Genomic DNA, 13887 nt, shown 5'->3' on the forward strand with positions numbered 1-13887 from the left:
CTGGGGGCTCTGGCCACGCTGTCTCTCCCATCAGTGTACCAAGACCTGCGGGGTGGGTGTGCGGATGCGAGATGTGAAGTGCTACCAGGGAACGGACATTGTCCGTGGCTGCGACCCGCTGGTGAAGCCCGTTGGCAGGCAGGCCTGTGACCTGCAGCCCTGCCCCACAGAACCCCCAGGTGAGAAGGGGAAGGCCGACAAGGGTGGGCAGAGCCAGGGCCTGGGGGATGAGCAGGTGACAGCCACGGGGACCGGGAGGATCCAGGGCCATGAATACCAAGTCCTGTAGGGGAACTAAGGCTCCCCCCACCATGTCTCCTAGAATGGCTGAGCCTAGCTGGGAGGTGCTAGGTGGGAAGGGTGGTAGATGAGGCTTAAATGGAGTCCAGGGTCCCTGGAAGCCATGCCAAGACCTGCATTCGGCTTCAGAAGACGGGGCCAACCATGGGCGGGGACCAGGAATCCAGGATGACTCAGGCTGAACCAAGCACACAGCTCAGGAGCCGGGCCCACAGGAGGCTGGCGGCGAGGGCTGCCCCAGGGCTCAAGCGACTGGGACAGGGGCAGGGGCACCAGGGCAGGTGGCAAGCTGCCTCACACCTGTTCCCCGGAGGGGACACCTGTGGGCCTCCTGGGAACATTCAGGCCTTCAGGAGTGAGGTCAAGGCCTCCTCCCAACCCTGGCTCTGGGCATCACCCTTCAGACCACGCGGGAGACACCGTGACATCCCAGGGAGGGGCGGGGGGCAGGAAAGGGCTGGCGGAGCCATAGCGCTCATGGCCCCGAGGTGTGGTGGGCGGCCTATTGTCCCTGTACCCAGAAATGAGCATGTAGAGGCCACCTGTCCACAGGTGCTCTGTGGCCCAGGACCACCCCCGAGTGGATCAAGCTCCCGTAGTTAAGGAGAGGAGTAGCAGGGTGGGGTGGGGGGGGTCCTGTCCTGTTGAGTTGTCCTCCTTGGCCTCCTCTGATGTCCTGTTACCACCCCCCCCACCCGCCCACCATGTCCCTCCCCCAGACGACAGCTGCCAGGACCAGCCAGGTACCAACTGCGCTCTGGCCATCAAGGTGAACCTGTGCGGCCACTGGTACTACAGCAAGGCGTGCTGCCGCTCCTGCAGACCCCCCCACTCCTAGGCCCTGCTGCCGCCCCTCAGAGACCCGAGCGCCCCACCCCCGGGGCCCCCCCGCAGCTGCTGGGGCCCCTCCACGGACACCCTTCCCGAGGGCGCCCAGGCTGTGAAGACATGACACTGAGCCTCTGCTCTCCCCACTCCCACCCTGGGGAAGGAGAGCCCCCCAAGAGCGCCGCTGGCCCCCGCCCCCGACAGAGCTGCCCCTGCTGCCTGGGAAGGTGTTCTTAGAGCTATGAGGATGGTTTGCTGGTGGCTCCCTCCCACCAGCACCCGGCTGTGCACCCGGCCCCACCCAAGGGGCTGGGGACTGTCCTCTCTGCCTCCAGGGCCGTGGGGTCGAGGAGGGCTGGGGCAGCCAGGAGATCCAGGTGCCACCTTGGACCCAGCTCCTGTTCAGGGGCGCTCCTTCCAGGGGAATCGTATCTCACAACTAGTGTCCACTCGCCTCGTCACTCAAAGCTCTCACACACGGAGGGACCTGCTGCACTTTACGCCCCGGAAGGAGGCACGCTAGGATATGGTCCTGTCAGCACCTCTGTATGTTAATAAAGTGGTCGTATTTATGGCGGCATCGTGGGCTCCCAGTGGCTCTGGCAGGAGGGCTGGGGTGGCCGTCAGGCTCTGAGAGCCAGGCTGTTCACCTCATGAGTTCAGGAAGGCCTGGGCTGGTGGCCTGGAGCCTGGGGCCAAGCTGCAGTGTCCCCCTCCCCCTAGAGGAAGTGACAGTCAGGGGGAGACAAATGGAGATGGGGCACCTGCAGGGGTGAGGGGGACGGAGAGGCTTTGGGACTCTAATGTTGCACCCAGAACTGAACTGATCTCATGCCTACTCGCTGGTGTGGAGCCTAGGGAGGGGGCTGGGGGCTGGACAAATTGCACACCCTGAACCTGTGGAGGAAAGCCCCCACCTGGGGGTGTGGGAAGAACAGAGTAAATCAGGCAGGTGAGAATACCGGTGGGGGGCCAGGATGTAGAAGATGCTGAGAGCAACTTGCTCTGGCTTTGGAGGAGGGAGGGAGGACCTGGGTGTCCCCCCAACCTTGGGTAGTGAGGCTGCCACAGGGCCGAGGAGGCTGCAGGTATTGTGTCCTTTGGGGACAGGTAGCAAGCAGGGGGGCAGGTGGCTGCCGGGCTGCTTCCCTGGGATGCGTGGCCAGCCGCTCCCCAAACTGGGGCAGGAGCAGGGTCCCCTCGTGGAGTTCAGGTGGCATTGAGGGGGCTGCGATTGGGGCTAAGGTTGAAGGTCACCAAGGCTATGGGGCGGGCTGGCGTGAGGCCCCTGGCTTGGTTCCAGGGGAGGCAAGTCCTGGCGATCCCGGGCCTTCTTGATGCACCCCACTGCCATGCATGCGCTGTCATCACCCCTCATCTCCCTGCCCCACCTGCCTTTCTGGCAACACTCACTGTACACTTGCTGTATGCCAGGCTCTGCGCCACATGCTTCCTAAGAGCCCTGTGAAGCGGGCATCGTTATCACCCCACTGCATTGATGCTAGGCCCAGAGACCGTCATGTACTTGTCCCAGGTGACTCAGCCCGTCATCTCCACCCTGCTCTCCGGGAGCCCAGAGTTTAGGCTGGTGGCTCCCAGCTTTGGCAGACAGACATGGCCCCCCTGGGAAACACCCTCGAGACGTGGCGTGCTGTGGCCGACCCCCCGAGATGGCAGAGGAAAGGCAGACTGGGCCTGGCACTGGGCTGGACACGGCCCCCTCCCAGAAGGTTCCAGGGAAGGATCTGGGCTGGCCTGGAATCCCAGGCTGACCAAAGGCGACCGCGGCATGGTGGCGGTGGTGCTGGAGACGAGTTTTATTGGCTTTTGCTTTTCTCGGGGTGGGGGTGGGGGGGGGCGTGCAGCTCCCCCGCAGTGCAGCTGCGTGAACTCACACGGATGGGTGCTTATCTCATTTTGAGTGGATCTAAGAATCTATACAGAAAACAGAGACCAGAGGAGGAAATAGGAAACGGGAACAGAACCACCACAGGAGGTGCCACCTCCTGGTGCTCGCCCCCCACCCCAGCCCACCCCCCCCAAGCAAGTACACAAAACAAACTCATGGGATTCCACAAAGGAGGGAGAGCTGGGCCTTGGGGAATTCAGGGATGGATTCCATTCGCGTGTCCAAACTGAGGCAGGAGGAGAAAGAAGGAGGAAAAAAAATCCAGAAAGCTAAAAATAGTAAGTGTTCCTTAACTGCTCACGTCCAGACGACTCGACTCTTCAGAGCTTTCAGCGAGAGGCAGGTGCTCAGGCTGTCTGCGGCTCAGGGACCCTCAAAGATTTGTTTGACTTTAGGAAGGTGGCTTAGCAGAGGAGCTTGTCTCCCTGGCAGAAAGGAGCTACCTTCCCCTGGGGGCTCCACAGCGGGCCCTGAGAGGGAGGGGGCTCTGGGGCCCTGCTGCCTCCAGCCAGGTCAGGAAGCTGCGTTCCCCAGGCCCAGGCCTCTGGGTCTGGCACATTTCCCAGAGGTGGCCATTGGGCGTCACCTTCTCCGCCAGAGAGAGGGAGCTGGAGGTGGGCTCCCAGGAGACCCTGGCCCTGCTGGGAGCTGGGTGGACAGTGGGCTCACTGAGGTCTTCCATGGAGCGAGGGCAGGATTTGGGGCCTTGCTCTGGGATTCTCCTGAGAAACGGGGCGGGTGGGAGGGCTCGGGTCTGTCTCCCCTGGGAACCAGAGCCTGAAGGCCCAGTGGGTAGGAGGGCCTGTCCCAGGCTTCATGGGGAGGCTGATCCTCACTCTGTCTGCCTATACACCAGGGCTTCGGAGCGGGGCACGTATTTTAGCCTGGATACTCCTGAAGCAGATGGTTGGCACGTGGCCTCCCTCTTCCACCAGAAAGTCAGTTGGGGCTATGAATCTCAAGGGCCTGGCTGCCCCCGAAACTCTTCTAGGGCGTCCGCAGAGAGGCCAGCCCAAAGAGTGTCTCAGCCGCTTGGCACCTGAAGCCAGGGGTGCATGTGTGAGGGGGGCCGGAAAAGGCAGTGGCCCCCTTTCCGGGACAGAACACTGGTCTGCGATTGCTACTGGGCCAGGGGCATCGCCGTTGCTACCTCTTCCTTGAACAGGGATGGGGAGGGGGTGTCGGGGTCCGGCCTTGCAGCCGGGGATGGCGATGTTACCGGGGCCGAGGTGGGGGCCACCCTCCGCTGCAGCTTTACTGGACAGCAACTCCGGGGTCAGGAGCCTGGTACCCCCGCCCCCGAGCCCTGCCTCGCCTGCCGCCCCTACCCCCGGCGGCCAGGCGAGCGCTCCCTGGGTGCTATCCCTGTGGGGGGCTGCGGAGCTTCCCAATGGGCCCCCATGGCTGGCAGGGAGACGAGGAGGGCCGGGCTGAGCCCCGGTCCTGGCCTGGCCCCGGGCCGACGCGCCACGGGGACGCCCCCCTCCCACGCCACGGTGTGGGGCTCAGACATCGGTGCTGATGCTGCGGCTCCGGGAGAAGGCCTCCCGCATGGCCGACAGGCGGTTGGGGTTGAGCGCCTGCAGGCCCCCCAGCCCCCCGGGCGGCAGCTCCGAGTCCTCCTGGCCCACGCTCTGGTAGGCCACGCGCTCCCCGCCGTTGCGCACGCTCTCGTCCTCGGGCTCCTGCAGGAAGAAGGCGGGCGGCTCGTAGTGGGAGCAGCTGCGGCACAGGGCGCGGGCCTGCGGGGTCTTCTGGCTGAAGGAGGTGGAGGCGGCCGGGTAGAGCGCCGGCCCGTTGGTGAGCACGAGGTTGCGGCCGCCGGGCAGCGGGGGCAGGTGCGAGTGCACAGCGAAGTCAGGCTCCTCCTCGTCCTCCTCTGACTCGTCCTTCTTGCAGCAGTAGTACTGTGGGCAGAGAGCTGGTGACGCCTGGCTCCCGCCCGCCCCCTACCCCAAGCGCACGGCGACCACCCCGTGGGACCACCACGCGGGCCGGCCACCCCGCCGGGTGCTGCGGTAAGAGGCCGGCTGGTTTCATCCCCACGGCCACTGGAGGCCAGCGCCAGAAGCATCGCCATTTTGCAGGTGGGGAAACTGAGGCACAGAAGGGTCAGGCAGCCCAAAGATGGGTGCTGGGCTGGGCTGCCTTGCCCTGCACTTAGGGCTCCCTCTCCCCTCAGGGACACCTGTGTGTTTGTGGGGGGGCGGTTTGGAGGGCCCTATGGTGTGGGCAGGGAAGGAAGAGTGCAGGGGCGGGGTGGGACTGGGGCAAGGAACACTGTCTATGTGCCACTGGCTAAGACCCTTACCCCCCCGGGCCTGGGCAGCCTCTCCTCGCAGGGTGTCTGGGAAGGCCCGGGTCAGGTGAGCCAGGTGGCCACATCCTGAGCCCCCAAGGTGGGACCCAGGCCAGGGTTGTGCACTTTGCACCTTCCTCAGGACCCACCCCTTCCCCTCCTCCTGGGCCCCAGCCCTCGCGGGGTCCCCCCTCGCACCTCCCTCAGTGCCCCGGGAGTACCTGAAGCCGGCAGTAGCACAGAACAGCGATGATGCAGAGCAGAATCACAGTCGCCAAGATGCCCCCAGTGATGACCACCGTCCCGGCTGTCATCCGCCCCTTTCTCCATCAACAGCCTGCAACACACACCACCAGCATTATGCATTGTTGCTTCCTCACCACAAAAGCAACCCCTTCTGGCTTGGAAAGTTGAGGAAACTGGCTGCAAGAGGCAGGAGAGACAAACCCCCCGCCCCCCCCCCCCCCCCCCACCCGGGGCATGCACGCCAGAGGCAGGAGCTGGGCCTGGGCACGGGGGCAGGAGGAGACCCAGGCCGGCTCTGCCCCTCCCTCTCCGGGGCCTGGCTTCCACATGTGGAGGGGGTGATGCTAGCGGCGTGCCCCACCCTGGCTCCCGGGGCTCCAAGAAGATTTCATGAGCACGCACTTCCCTTGAGTGCTCAGCGTATAGCTCACTCTCAGGGAATGGCGCCCTTCCAGCCTGGCTCTCCAAGCTCACGCATTTTTAAATTCACCCAAACACAGTCAAGCTGAACATATGGTTTTGTAACCTAACGAGATTGTCCTTATTTTTCCATATCATTACATTTTCTTCCCGACATCATTTCTAAGCATGTTCCATTGTATAACATATCCGATCGGTTCTCTTTAAGATTTCTAGTTGGGGTAAAATACATATCATGCAGTTTGCCATTGTAACTTTGCTTAGTGTACTGTTTGTTGGTGTTAGATACTCCACACGATTGTGCAACCAGTCTCCAGAACGTTGTTACCTTCCTCGACTGGAAACCAATCCTTTTTTGATAGTTAGGTCATTTACTTAAAAAAATATATATATTCAAAGTGGATGTCTTTCCATACGTGTTTCTGAAGCTAAGCGATGGGAGTCATCTGAGCCATGGCCTACTCCAATGACTCTTTTCAGATAAATTCTTAGAAGTGGGATTTCTAGGCCAAAGGACGGGCCCTCATGTAAACTCTCCATCGTGGAACATGTCACACAAACAAAAGCAGAGTGAACGTGCGTCACTGGCTGCACTCTTGTTAGCTTTTCTATCTGTCCCACCGGGCACCCATAAACCCATTCTGGCATCAAAGCGCCCTGCCTGTAGCAGTCACTCATGCCCATTCTCACCGTGGCCTGGTTCAAGTTACAACCGCTTGACAACTGGTTTGCAAAACTCCTTGATGGCTAACAATCATCTCCCACAAACCAGTAGTCGTTGGCTCGACCATACCCTGCTCCAATTCACTATCCCTCATTTTCTTTTGCAAGGGGCATGGCGTGGCAGGGGGGTGGGGGTGCGGCAATTGAGTACCTTAAAGGAAATCCCAGAGGGTATCAGTTTACTCATAAATAGTTCAGTGCAAAATCTGACAGATGAAGACTTTAACAAAAATACACAGTCTGTGCTCCGCTTCCTTCAATCGGCTCCAAAATGTCTTTTTTACAGTTTGGTTTGTTCAACGTAGGATCCAGTTGCGTTTGGCTCTTTCCATTCTAGAACATTTCGGTTCCCTTCATTCTCCTCGCCCACTCCCCGCCCCAAGTTGTTTATAGAAGAAACTGGGTCATTTATCTTACAGAATTTTCCATGTACGAGAGCTGGCTGGGTTTCCTCCATCACGTGATCCTCCATCATGGTTTTGTCGTCTACACTGGCATCCTATCACATCGCTTTCAGGGGCTGAGCCTCCGGGCCTCCTGTCGACATGCCCAGGATAACCGGTGGGCTTAGCTGCTATCAGTCGAATTCCTTCTTTGGAAAGTTCCTTGCCGACCCTCCGCCTCATCGATTTAGTAGCCTTTGGGGATTGTTCCTTAGATCGACTATTTCATCAGAGGCTGCCAGAGAGACTTTTCAAACACCATCATCTCTTCTGCATTTATCAGCTCTGGTCCTCTCTTAAAAAACATTCCCTAATACCGACACAGTTATCCTGAAATGTAGTCTGCAGAGGAAAGGCCCAGATGCTCAGTTCTTAACCAGTTTTCAGAATAGGTGGGCTCCCCAAGAGATTTGTGGTAGTTTCCCAATATCACTGTGATCCCACTGATTATTACATATTTAATGTACTTATTGATTTCCAAATGATCCCACTGGGACTATGGGCTTGGAGGCCCTTCATGTCAGCTCCTGTGTCATTTTGATGGGACCCCCCACTAATGCTTGATAACATTTTGCTTTTAAGCACAAGATGTCCCAGCTCATCTTGGCCCTGGGATGCACTGTTGCCCTGTAACAGCCTGGGTCTCTTAGTGGTAAGTGGTTTGTAGAGAACATAGTCTGAGCACTAGGGGTGCTAGCTGCTCCTGGGTTTTCCTTTCCCTTTTTTTTTTTTTTAAGATTTTATTTATTTATTCATGAGAGACACAGAAAGAAAGGCAGAGACACAGGCACAGGGAGAAGCAGGCTCCATGCAGGGAGCCCAATGTAGGACTCAATCCCGGGACCCCAGGATCACACCCTGAGCTGAAGGCAGACGCTCAACCACTGACCACCCAGGCATCCCTACTCCTGGGTTTTCATTGGTTCTATGCTTTTTCAGACACCAGAGCCAGGGAATACTTTCTTTTCTAGAAATAGAAAAATAAAACATGAGCTTATATTGACCTGATTCCTTGTTTTTCCCTATGATATGTAATAACTTAAAAATAGCATTACCAATATTTTTACCAACGTATCTCCTGAATGGAACATGATGCTTACTCATTACTCTTTTTTGTTCTTACCTCCTCAGGGGTGGATAGTAAAAAAGACTGTCTCACTTGAAATAATTCTTAGTATGGTTTTTCCACCAACTCGATCCTCAGGTTGATTTATTCCAGTTAGTTCTTATGGGATTTTGTTATTGTTGTTTTTAAATTTGATTTAGTTTTGCCTTCTAGTTGTAGAAAACACTTGGTTCCAAAGTCAAAAGCCTAAAAGCAAGGGCATTCAGAGAGGTCTCACTTCCTGCCTCTCCCTGCTCTGCCCCAGAAGGAACAATTTTACTTCCCTCTCATTGCTTCTTTCTAAAAATATAAGCAAATACATACTTCCTTCCTTCTCTTAAGCTAAAATGGCATTCCGTATATGCTTTCCACACCTTCCCCTGTCTCACCAGGCGGTCTAGCTCTGCATGTACCATATGCGCCCTGGTCACACTGAACGTCCCCAGGGACCCCTGCAGAGCCTGGCTTCTTTTCCAAGCTGCATCGTGCTCCATAGCGTGGGGAAGCCCAGCTTACTCAGCCAGGCTGTATGGGTGAGCATTTGCATTATTTCCTACTTTTTTTACGATTACAGGAATGTGCAGTGAAGAGCTTTATGGTGTGCACGTTTCTAAAGTTTTTGATAAACCTTGCCAAAGACTTGCTGGAATCTGCGGCTGTTTCTCCCCTTCCAGGAATGTGTGAGAACTGACATGGGATTTTCATTCGGAGACTCAAGAGCTGAGCAGTTGGTGTGTGGGGAGGGAGGGGCTGGGCCCCTGCCCCAGGGCAGCCGTGTGGGAAGGGGGTGGTGAGGTCAGAGGTCTAGGGGTTTCCCTGCAGACTGTACAGCTGGGCTGGGAAGGGGGTCTGGGGGATGCGAAGACCAGCACCCCGTCTGTAGATGGACATGGAGAGTCCTTCCCGGAGGCACTGTGTGTGCATCAGAGGTGAGTCTGGGAGGAGAACCCAGACTCTAGACAGACAGACAGATCTGTACAGACCCCAAGTGATGAGACAACAAGACACGGACTCACAGACAGCTCCGAATTCAGATGGAGGTGCAGACAGGCAGACGCAGACAGGGCCCAAGTCAGGAAGACACAAGGCAGGCCACACAGACAGACAAAGAAGGCGCCCCGGGGACCCCCACATTCCCGGGCGCCCTGCCGGGCACCTCCCACCCGCCTTGGCCCCTGGGGCGGCTGAGGCCAGCTGGCCTGCTGGTCCTGCCAAGGGTGCAGGCCGACCTGGGGCCGGATCCAGGGAGTTGGGTGTGCAGGCGAGGCGGCTGGCGGGGGGATGCTGGGCGGGGGCCAGGCCTGCTGTCCAGATGCATTTCACGCTTTTCGCTGAGGTGAGGCAAAGCAAAGCAGACGGCTGCTGGCCTGAATCCCCCACGCCCTTCCCTCCTGTGGGGCTCGTAGGATACCACAGCCCACCTCAGCCTCACTCCGAAGTGGCCCGGACGCCACAGCGGAATGCACCCTGGGAGCCCTCCTTCGAGTCCCTGGCACGTGGGAGGGCAGAGCAGACCCTGGGACTCTGACTTTGTAGACGAGGACTCAGGGTCAGGAAGACAGGGCAGTTTCTGGCGCTCTAGCCAAAGCCAGTGCCCATTAGGGCGGGCCGGTCCATGTGCACCCTTCTGGCAAACAGGACCCCATCACAGCCCAAGGCCATCCGTGCCCCACGGCCTGCCCGCCACCTGGAATCCAGGGCCGCCCAGGCCTGGGGGGCATGAGCATCCCCGCCGTCCCGCCCAGCACTTGTCCACATGTCGGAGACCCCTCGGGTGTGGTGGTTCCCACGTTTGAAGATGAGCAAACCAAGGCTGGCAGAGGTCCCAGCACTAGGAGTTCTGGGGTCAGGGCCCAGGTTAGACATGCCATATCGTCACATCTGGGGGCTGAGATGTGCCCCCGTTAACCCCGCTGTGCAAAGCCCTGCAGCTGTGGGTCTTGGGGCACTAGCCAGCCCCTACCCTCCTCCCTGTGCCTTGCCCTTACAGTCCATTGGTATCCTCCTGCCAGCCCTCCGGCCACAGCTTGCTGGAGTCGAAGTGGTCATGTGTCGCAGGCCGAGCCGATCCTTCCCTCTTTCCCAAGAAGGGGCTGAGACCCAGCACCAGCCAGTCCCTGCTGGTCACTTGACCCGAGGCAGAGACACAGGTGCTCAGGCTGCAGCCAGGGTGGTGCTTTCAGCCATGTGTGTGGACAGCCGGAGGGGCTGGTCTGTGTGTGGGAGAGAGGAAGGATGCCGGTGCCCAGAGAAGGCCAGGCTGTGGTCCTGACTGGCGGGATTGCACTTCCCTCCCTTGGCCTGCAGCCTGACTCATTCTGTGAAGGTCACCTTGCCTGAGTTTCTGCCCTTTGTGCCCCACAAGGTCACTGAGCTCTGGTTTCATCAGCGAGGGAACTTACTCAGCTCGAGGGAAGTCAAGATTAGACTCTGCTGGGCATTGAGCAGCCCCAACATCCCGGCCCGCGGCAGACCCCCTAGGGCCGCCCTGGCTTTACCTCCAGGTCATGGCAAGCATGGGGCTCGCCCACTGTGCCTCAGTTCTCCACTCTGTACAGCAATGAGGACATCAAGGATCGCCCGCCAGACGGCCCGGGGCCTGTGCTAAGATTGCTGCTGCTAATCTATGTGTCCCTCTCTGGCTCTAACTCCCCTATCAGGTCCTGGAGGATGTTGGGGAGTGGCCATGGCGGCCACAGAGCCTGTCTCCCACGTCTGAGATACAGGAGGCCCCTGGCTCGGCCTGGCTCTCGGAGCCCCTCCAGCAGCAGGCAGCCTGGTGGCGTGATGGGAAGGGTGCCGGCGCAGGCCAGGCGCCCAGGGCTGTCAGCAGCCACGGCTCTGACACCAGGGCCACGTCCAGCTGGAGTGTCTCAGCCTCGCTCTGCAGATACATGCACGCCGAGGGGCAGGACACCCGCGACGGGCGCCAGTCCTGAGGCTCGGCCCGGCCAGCAGACGCACACGCCGCTGGCAGCTCCGTTGGCGCCCCAGCCTGACCTCCGTCCACGGTTAACTCCGAACAGGCCCTACGAGTGACATGGCCTCCCTTGCCCCCTACCCCTCCTGCCACCCCTCAGCCCTGGCTGTGCCCACTCCCTGGATGCCCTTCTCTCTGCCCTTCCAGGGCTCACACTGCCATCGGGGCACCCAGAGCATGCCGCCTCCTCCTCCAGGAAGCCTTCTTGAACTTCTCAAACCTCGAAATGCTAATGCTGGCGTGTCCCACACCTTCTCTTAGTAGTGGGTCCCGGGGTCAGAGAGGCTGAGGCCAGTGTGGGGAGCAGGCATGGCTCATCCATGACCTCACACATGAGTTAGCAGAAAAAGAGCGGCCAGTCGCTTGCTTCTGTGACTCTCACACCTGCCATCCTTTCTGGCCTGTCACCTTCCAGACCTCCTTCTGGTGCCTGGGGACTCGGCCCAGCCAGGCACCATGGTGACAAGTCTGCGGGGCCCTTGTCCTGCCCAAGATGGGAGGCAGGCGAGGAAAGCCCTGCCATATGCTTGCTGGTCACCCTGAGTCAGAGGCGTCTGTCTCTCGTAATCGGGCATGGTGGGGCTCACACACCAATTCCCGCAGCTCTGGGAGTGAAGGGTCGACGTTTACATCTTTAACCAGCCTAGCCTGGCAGCCACGGGGATGGCTGAGATGCGGGATAGAGTCTGAGGATCGCAAATGGGAACAGCGCCAGCCACAGGTGCAAGCGATACGGCATTGCCCGGGGTGTGCAGAGCAGAGCTGCAGACAGGCATGTGCACGCTCACCCAGTGGCAGGGGCGCAAGGAGGGGGGTGGGAGGGGACCGGGCTGACCCGGTGGCCCCTGGACACTTGTGTCCCTAGCCTGGCTATGCTGAGGACCCAGGAGACCCACCGAGGGCTTTGGGAGGCAGGGCTGGGGGCAGGCGGGATGGCACTGAGGGGCCTCCGGGAAGGACGGAAGGGAGGGAGGGGCGCTGGCAGGGAAGGGGACAGCTGTGCGGGGAAGGACAGCAAAGCAGAGGCTGGGAGGCAGAGAGGTGGTGGCAGGCCCCGCAACAGGCCGACAGCCCGACAGCCCGGTGGAGCCCGCTGACACTGCCCGTCCTCGGCTCTCCCTGAAGTCTTTGCCGCCCTGCCAGCCAAGACGCTTTGGCGGGGATGGTGCTGAATTGTTAATCTGCCCCCTGGGACCATAAACGGTTTTAAAGCTTTATAAACGGCTTTGCTTCCCTGTCCCCACCCTGCAGTTTTACAGGGACAAGGCAGTGAGCTGGGGCCTGTCTGGGCACCCACCCCCCGCCACCTGCAGCACTAGCGTCTGTGCGGAGGGGGCCAGGCAGGGTCCCCTTCTGACGGCCAGTCCCTGGAAGGCAGGGGAGCCAGCTGCTCTATGAGCCCCGAGGTCTCCTGCGCAGGAAGACCCAACCGGGAGGTGTGGGGGACGTGGGGGGGAGCAGGAAACACCTGGCGTCAGAGCCAGACACCAGCCTCCACCTGCCTCCCCACCCCGCACAGGGCCCTCTCCCCACAACCACCTTCCCTTGGCAGAAGGCCCCCCCCTCCCCGGGGCTGCCATCTAGACCACGTGTCCTGCCCCGGGTTTTGGACCCCTATATTTCTCTGTTCCTGAGCTCCGGCCTGCCCTCCCAGCCCCAAGCCTCGCATGGCGCTGGGCACACCACAGTGCCGCTCACTGCGTTTGCCTGAGATGCTCAGTGCTCCCCTAGGAGCCAAGGAGAACCCCAGCCCTGCATCCTATGCCCTTGGCTGCACTCTGGCTCTTCTGGACCAGCATCTCCCAAACCTGCCAGGCACCAGCACGTGGGGGCATCTGGATACCCAGGCCTCCATGAGCCTACAGCGGGGCCTCAGAATCCGCTTGTTTAATAAGCAGCCCTTCCAACCAAGTGAGGACAGTGCCACTCGCTTCCAGATGGCAGAACGGAGGCTGGGGGAGCCAGGCTGAGGGTCCTGCCTCCCTGCGGGTCCTTCCCCAGCCCACTGTCTCGTCAAGGGCTTATGGAGAGCCAGCCTGCCTTTTCCTCCACAAACACATCTGTCTGGTTACAAAAGCACTCCTGCTACCTGGAAGCCCAAGGGCCCCGTGGTCCGCGAGGGAAAGAGGCCGAGGAGTTCCTGTCTAGACCTCCTCCACATTTGTTCCTAATTTCACGCTCCACGGGCTCCCAGATTCCTGTGTTTGGTAATAAATAGACAGGGAAGTGCTCAGCAGCACTGTGGCTGGTCTCAGAGATATTCTCCAGAGCCTGGCTGGGCTGGGCTGGGCTGGGCTGGCGGTGCGGGGACCTGGAGGCCTGGAGGGGCACTTCCCGGGGGCCCATGGAGACTCCCCTCCAGGCTCCCAGAACCGCAGGCCCAGCTGGTGGGGTCCCAGCAAGCCAGGCCAGTGCCCGCCAGAGAACGCTGGCAGTGGGGGGCCAGATGTGCAAGAAGCCAGGGATGTGAGGACAGTGGTGGCGCTAGCATGACGGCTTGGCCATGTCTGTCCATCCCACGATGTGCCCCTGGGTGGGTGGCTGCCCAACCTGCACTCCCCAAGCCCCGCGGGAAGCAGGGAGCAGATGCACCTCTTCACAGGATTGCCCCAGCCACACAGTCCAGGGGTAAAC

The 13887-nt window shown here is 59.9% G+C and overlaps 2 protein-coding genes and 1 long non-coding RNA gene across 9 annotated transcripts in view; 2 read left to right on the forward strand and 1 right to left on the reverse strand.

Annotated features, from left to right (window-relative positions):
* The window catches only part of ADAMTSL2 (ADAMTS like 2), a 33282-nt gene extending 31574 nt beyond the window's left edge, over positions 1 to 1708 (forward strand). For all 3 annotated transcript variants that reach the window (XM_038548836.1, XM_038548835.1, XM_038548837.1), the window contains exons 18-19: positions 35 to 179; positions 1020 to 1708. In XM_038548836.1, the coding sequence (XP_038404764.1) occupies positions 35 to 179; positions 1020 to 1138 (264 nt within the window). In that variant the 3' untranslated portion in view covers positions 1139 to 1708. The remainder of the gene's footprint in view (positions 1 to 34; positions 180 to 1019) is intronic.
* A 1213-nt stretch (positions 1709 to 2921) lies between these two features.
* The window catches only part of FAM163B (family with sequence similarity 163 member B), a 28204-nt gene continuing 17238 nt past the window's right edge, over positions 2922 to 13887 (reverse strand). For 3 of the 5 annotated variants that reach the window (XM_038548851.1, XM_038548852.1, XM_038548853.1), the window contains exons 2-3: positions 5558 to 5673; positions 2922 to 4944 (exon numbers count right to left, since the gene is read on the reverse strand). In XM_038548851.1, the coding sequence (XP_038404779.1) occupies positions 4543 to 4944; positions 5558 to 5650 (495 nt within the window). In that variant the 5' untranslated portion in view covers positions 5651 to 5673 and the 3' untranslated portion in view covers positions 2922 to 4542. Of the gene's footprint in view, positions 4945 to 5557; positions 5674 to 10261; positions 10489 to 10771; positions 10806 to 13887 lie in introns of those variants that run through there. The other 2 variants (XM_038548855.1, XM_038548854.1) reach the window with 2 other exon arrangements.
* LOC119873347 lies at positions 5810 to 12474 on the forward strand. Its single transcript, XR_005364826.1, has 3 exons — positions 5810 to 7820; positions 8666 to 8806; positions 10934 to 12474. It is a non-coding gene; the product is annotated as an uncharacterized LOC119873347 (long non-coding RNA).

Source organism: Canis lupus, chromosome 9 (genome assembly GCF_011100685.1).
Source record: "Canis lupus familiaris isolate Mischka breed German Shepherd chromosome 9, alternate assembly UU_Cfam_GSD_1.0, whole genome shotgun sequence".
In the NCBI taxonomy this organism is placed as follows: domain Eukaryota; kingdom Metazoa; phylum Chordata; class Mammalia; order Carnivora; family Canidae; genus Canis; species Canis lupus.